General features: G+C 38.1%; 1 protein-coding gene across 1 annotated transcript in view; it reads left to right on the forward strand.

Moving 5' to 3' along the window:
• The window catches only part of LOC140228351 (cGMP-dependent protein kinase 1-like), an 85,049-nt gene extending 79,999 nt beyond the window's left edge, over positions 1–5,050 (forward strand). The window contains exons 14-17 of the mRNA XM_072308578.1: positions 660–823; positions 2,180–2,365; positions 4,102–4,168; positions 4,913–5,050. Of these exons, the coding sequence (XP_072164679.1) occupies positions 660–823; positions 2,180–2,365; positions 4,102–4,168; positions 4,913–5,011 (516 nt within the window). The 3' untranslated portion in view covers positions 5,012–5,050. The remainder of the gene's footprint in view (positions 1–659; positions 824–2,179; positions 2,366–4,101; positions 4,169–4,912) is intronic.
• The last annotated feature ends 950 nt before the right edge of the window (positions 5,051–6,000 follow it).

Consider the following 6,000-nt stretch of genomic DNA (forward strand, 5'->3'; position numbering starts at 1 on the left):
CGACTTCATCCATTTTGAGGCATTGTTCTTCTGAGGTTAAATTTTGTAATTATGTCCAACAACTTTCTCTAAACTATTAGTAAGAAACTGACAAAGAGATTTGTCTAAGGGTGAGTGAGCAGCCTTCTGTATTTGTAAACAAATAATGAATATTGGATTGGGTATAATCAATGTAGAGTGCAGAATTAACCCGTTGAGGACGGACTAATTTTACTACAACACGCATTTCCCATAGACACCTGCCCGAGTATACTCGGGACTCGTCCTCAATGGGTTAAATATAATTTTTGTGCAACACATCTTGCAACAATATGATTTGAAGATGGATTTAATTGGTTTTAGAATATGGGAATATGCACCAGAGGGGTTGTTTGTCCTGCATTGTATTATTCCATGTCTATAAACTTGCCATATTTGTGGCAATGTGATATAATGATCAGTTTGAGTTTTGCAATAATCAATCAAGAATATGTGTGAAAATTGATAATTGATTCTGATGCCAAATTTTAGTTTGTTTTCAAGCAGAACACCATGTTGGGATTATTTTGTGAAGAATGATGCCTTCCGTTATTTTTGCTGTTACGGTTACTCCAAAGAATGCGGTTTTCAGATATTATCAGTCAAGATCTTGTTCCTTCTGCTCATCTCTTATTGCTCAGGTTGACTTTGGCTTTGCCAAGAGGATAGGTCACGGGAGGAAGACATGGACGTTTTGTGGCACACCAGAGTACGTTGCCCCGGAGATCATCTTGAATAGAGGTCATGATCTTTCAGCTGACTACTGGTCACTGGGTATTCTCATGTTTGAGCTGCTGACTGGAAGGTAGGCATCACCTTTCAAGACTCAAACTCTCCAAACTTTTTTCTCTCTGTCTCTATAAGGGCTTTCACACTTGCCAGAAGTTCCAATGTAGCCATGTTTCTGCAACACATTTCTGAAGGAGTTGAGAGCAACCGACTGTTCACAAACAGAAATGTCTTTCTGACTTCTTTCTGACTGCTACATATGGATGACATTCCCTACAACAATTCTTTGTCTTTGAAGATTCAGCATGGCTTTTCGAGACATAAAATTATCTGTCCACAGATATCCGATGTTTGTAGGATTTTAGGCAGAAAGTTTATACACTTCACACTATTGAATTATGAGGTAAAATGTTTTTTAAATAATTCTGAAATAAATTCATTATATTATTACTTCTAATGACCATACCATGGTCATTGTAAGTCAAATAGTAGATCAGTTTTATTTCAAACATTCTTCAAACATGTCTTCTTGTAATGAGAATACCATTGGCATTGATAGGTAAATACTGTATACGCCGAATATTTTGTGAGGTTTTAATTTTTGCAAATTTCGTGAGTCAGCTGCTATTCGCGAAGTTAAAAACACGCAAAAATATTTACTTTAATGCCGATATGAATGTGACGTACACATATACATTTCTCCATTCAGTACAGGACTCCACGATCGTAAATTTAACCATTCGCGAAATTGTCGGGAAGTCCAGATTCGCGAAAATTCAGACTCTCGAAGTATATGGCATGTACAGTAGTAGATAAGGTTAAATTCAAACATTCTTTAACTCTTAATGTGCCACGTTCACACGTCCGGCTCAGTCGACGGCGTGCCAACTTCGCATATTCTGCTCAACAAACAAAGCCGCCAAAACCGATCAATAAATCGCTAATCCGGCGGTACAATCAAAGCGTTTCTGACGCTTTTGTTCCTCTCACATACGGCTTACATTCTATGTGGTGATTGACTATCAAGCGGTGTTCACAACTAGATTTGCGTGTACATTCTAAGTTTATGTCACTATTTTATGGGCAAAAGTCATGCCTTTACAGTGATGTATAGCAACTGGTAATTCAAAAGAAAAATTGAAAATAGAATTGTTAAACATTGTATATAACTTTGCTCACTATTATGTCCAGCTTAACAGAAATTTGTAGAAGTTATACAAATTGGAAAAACAGAATTCTTTCTCAAATCATGACTACCTTCGTGTCTCAGAATAACGTGGCACACAGGGGGTTTCCACCATGGCACATAAAGAGTTAAAGAGGTTATAATATGATTACTAAAATGTATTGAAGTAGCTGACTAGGTTCGATCTAAAAATTCTTTAAGTCCTCACAAATCAAGAAAGACTGCCAATTTCACTTTTCTATGCAGCCCTCCCTTCACTGGTTCTGACCCAATGAAGACGTACAACATCATCCTAAAAGGCATGGACATGATTGAGTTCCCGAGGAAGATAACTCGCAATGCAGCCAACATGATCAAGAAGCTGTGTCGAGATAACCCGACAGAGAGGCTGGGCTACCAGAAGAATGGTCTCAAGGACATCCAGAAACACAAGTATGTCTGAGATCTTCTTTCATTTGACCCAGATTCACAAAACAGAATATATATATCCTGTCAGAGGTTATGTCATCGCACCTGATTCATTGATGTAGACAGCATGTGTTGTTACTTTTCCATTAGCGATGCTGCCATGTTTGCTTTTTGTTTCTGTTAAGTTTAGGCTGTAATGATATAGATATTATTTTCATTTTGGAGATCTTTTTCTTTTCTTTTTTTTTAATCAGCGTACTTTATTTATTGTGACACAGAAGTAGATGATTATATAAAATGGATATCTATTATGTAGTTACAATGATAGATATAAACAGACAGTACACAGTGTATAAAGACATCTGAGTTGCATTTTGTTTTACCTTTTGTTGAGATAAAATCAAACTACAATACAGGTAACAGATGATTTGTGACACACTTTCAAAGAAAGCATATTTTGATAGTAGTAAGAATTAGGTAGTTTCTGATACTAAAAAAAGGATAAATAAAATTAGATTAAGTCTGTGTCAAAAAAAGGTGTATGTCAGGGAGAGTTGTAGGAGGTATGTGTAGATGTTTAGAGTGTGTTTCACAAAAGGAACAGAAGACAAGGTAGTAAGCAGAGGAAAAAGTGATAAAAAGAAAAAGATGAGAAAGCAATGATGGTTAATGAAGAGCACAATTTGGGATGTCCCATATCTCCAAACACCAGAGATTCCAACTCAAAATCATCTAGGTTAATGGGAGATTCTTCCACCTAAACCTTCTAGCAAGCGTGAAACCGTGAATATATAAAGACAGAATAGACTGACCAGAAAGAATATAAATTATTAGTGGAAAATAAACTGACCAGAAAGAATATAAATTATTAGTGGAAAAGTGAAGGTGAAAAGTGAAAAGTGAAAGTCGAAACCTCTCGGTTTTGACTCCCGATGGAATCCCATTTTCTTTGCTCACTTTTCCACTAATAATTTATATTCTTTCTGGTCAGTTTATTCTGTCTTTATTTGTTACAAACTCATAAAGCTGCATCACTTCGGTGATCCCTCGCATTTATCCCCAAGTTGAATTATCCTTCAGGTTTATGCCAGGTTTAAGTGTGTGCGTGTGTGTCACACACAAACACACTGCTATAGCTTCTGACCACCCGAGCATTGAGAATTAAGGGTTTCTGGGATGAACACTGTACTAGGGCTTTCTATAGCTCAGTCGGTAGAGCACCGGTCTAGCAATCCGGAGGTCTCGGGTTCGACTCCCGATGGAATCCCATTTTCTTTGCTCACTTTTCCACTAATAAACCGTGAATATGTTAACATGGGCACAATTACCACAAATGTGTTGTGTGTGCATAGTGAACATCACAAGTATGAAGCGCAACGTACCTCACGGCCATGGTCCTGGACCCTGTGAAGGGCCCAGGAAGCTTTAGGGTTGTACATGCTCTCTGGTACATGCTATCTTAGCCTTATTTTGAAACATATATGACAAAAAAAAATGTTTCACGGCAGAATGCTAATATTAATTGGAAGAAAATGCATCTTTATTCTTATATGGGAAACATGCAGCTAAAGCAGGAGAATTCATACTCAAGCGGGAGATTTTGAGAAAATGGTCCTAAAGCGTGAAAGTTGGAGTCTCTTTAGACACAGTTACATGTGAATTATATAGATATTGAAGTAGATTGGTTCAAAAAATTTGGTTAAACACAGTCAAATATAAAAATGATAACCATTTGGCACTCTGTGTTATTTTCTCTACAGGTGGTTTGACGGTTTCAACTGGGAGGGGCTAAGAAAACGGACACTAACACCACCGATCATACCCACTGTAAGTTTATAAGTCACATGACTTCCCTTACATTTGTTTGAGTGTTGGTTAGCAATTATAGGCAATGTAAAAATTGTTAACTAGAGGATTATAAGCCAATCAGAGCTCCGCCCCATTCTTTTGGTGCATGCATTTGTCCTTGGGTATTAACTTTTCTCATTTGATTTATTTATTCCACAAGGATACAAAATGAATTTGTTCTACAGATATTTAAGAAAATTTATTTTTGCCATCTGTTTATAAATTTTGTATGTCTATTAGTTTATCATCTGTCTTCTTGTTTATTCCAACACACGCAGTGCCCATCTAATGAAGACATAGATCATTTCTTCCTTGTACTAAAGCAGTAAAAGGATACAAGGAAGCAGTAGTTAACTACGGTACACAGCAAAGTTCAGATATTGTGGAAAGGGTTTCTTTGTCTTCCAGTCCAATGTGTAGCATCGTTCATATCATATTGCATTTGTACCTGCTTTGGATTGTTTCCAGTCTGATGGTGTAATCAACATGTGACTATTAACCCGTTGAGGATGTTTTGATTTTCTACAACATGCATTTCCAATAGACACCTGCCCGAATATACTCGGGACTCATCTTCAATGGGTTAAGATGTCAGTTTTTCAGTCGGAGTACATACACAAAAAAAAAAAATAGAAGTTAAGACTAGGTATGTATCTTCTTGTGATGGTGACATGCACAAAAGATATTCACTGCCTTCCCCAATGTTTGCCCCACCCTGGCCAGGTACGATCAAACGCGGACACGGCAAACTTCGACACCTACCCGCCTGACCACGAACCTCCTCCAGAGGATGACACATCAGGATGGGACCGAGACTTTTGAAGAAGATTTCCCGGCTGTCGATCGTCACTTTATGCTGCCATCCAAGAAAGAAATATGCTCCCTGTCTTCACAAGCAGAGTCGGTCTGCATGACGTTGCTTCTCCTAAGTTGGGCTTTCTGCAAGGCCCTCGCTCCTCATGAAGCTGTGAAGTGTATGAATGAACAGACAAAGCAATGATGTGGATAGGTGATGAAGACTTGGCAATTCTTTTGGCAATATATATGTATATGTGGTTGCTAGTCATCTGAAGGGGATTTTTACAGGAAGAGGATAATTATGGCACCATAACTGTTCATGTTTACAGGTTAACGAGTGCCAGATTTGATAGACAGGACAAGGCTTGAGGAGGTCCTGTATTAAGATTTGTGTCGGAAAAGACAGATTAGAAATGCCACCCACAATTGCTTGCTTTAAGATTGAGCATTTTGAAAGTCAGGCTGTAACTCTGCCAGACCCATCGTGGTCCTACAAATGATGGTTTGAAGCAGACTCTGAAATTGTTTGATGCTGCCTAAGAAAAAGAAAAAGAAAGATGTATGGGCAGAACGGTGGCAGGTGTGAATAAGAAGCCCTTGCCATGTCGAAACAAAGGTCTGTTGTTGATGGATATGGAAGATAAATCCTGAGAATCCATCCAAACTGCACCTTGAGCTTGTGTTAGATCTATAGGAGGTCTGCAGTATCTTGTTCCTTTTTTTTGGGGGGGGGGGGGTTGGAAGGGGAGGGGGAGGAGGGAGGGGTGTCTTGGGGGAAGAAGGATAGGGGCACATTCATACATTAAATTTGTCAGTGAAAACATAGGAAGGAATTCAGTCAGTGTCATATTACCAGGATCCATGTCAATAGGACAATTCATATGTCAAATTCAGGAACAGATCCGGTGATCTTGAATAGTCATTTAAATTTAAATGTTGCTATTCTTTAGATCAACAAAAAAATTATATTCAGTTGAATCATTTAAATCATCTAGCTATAAGAGTTCGAAAAT

Source organism: Diadema setosum, chromosome 5 (genome assembly GCF_964275005.1).
Source record: "Diadema setosum chromosome 5, eeDiaSeto1, whole genome shotgun sequence".
Taxonomy (NCBI): Eukaryota; Metazoa; Echinodermata; class Echinoidea; order Diadematoida; family Diadematidae; genus Diadema; species Diadema setosum.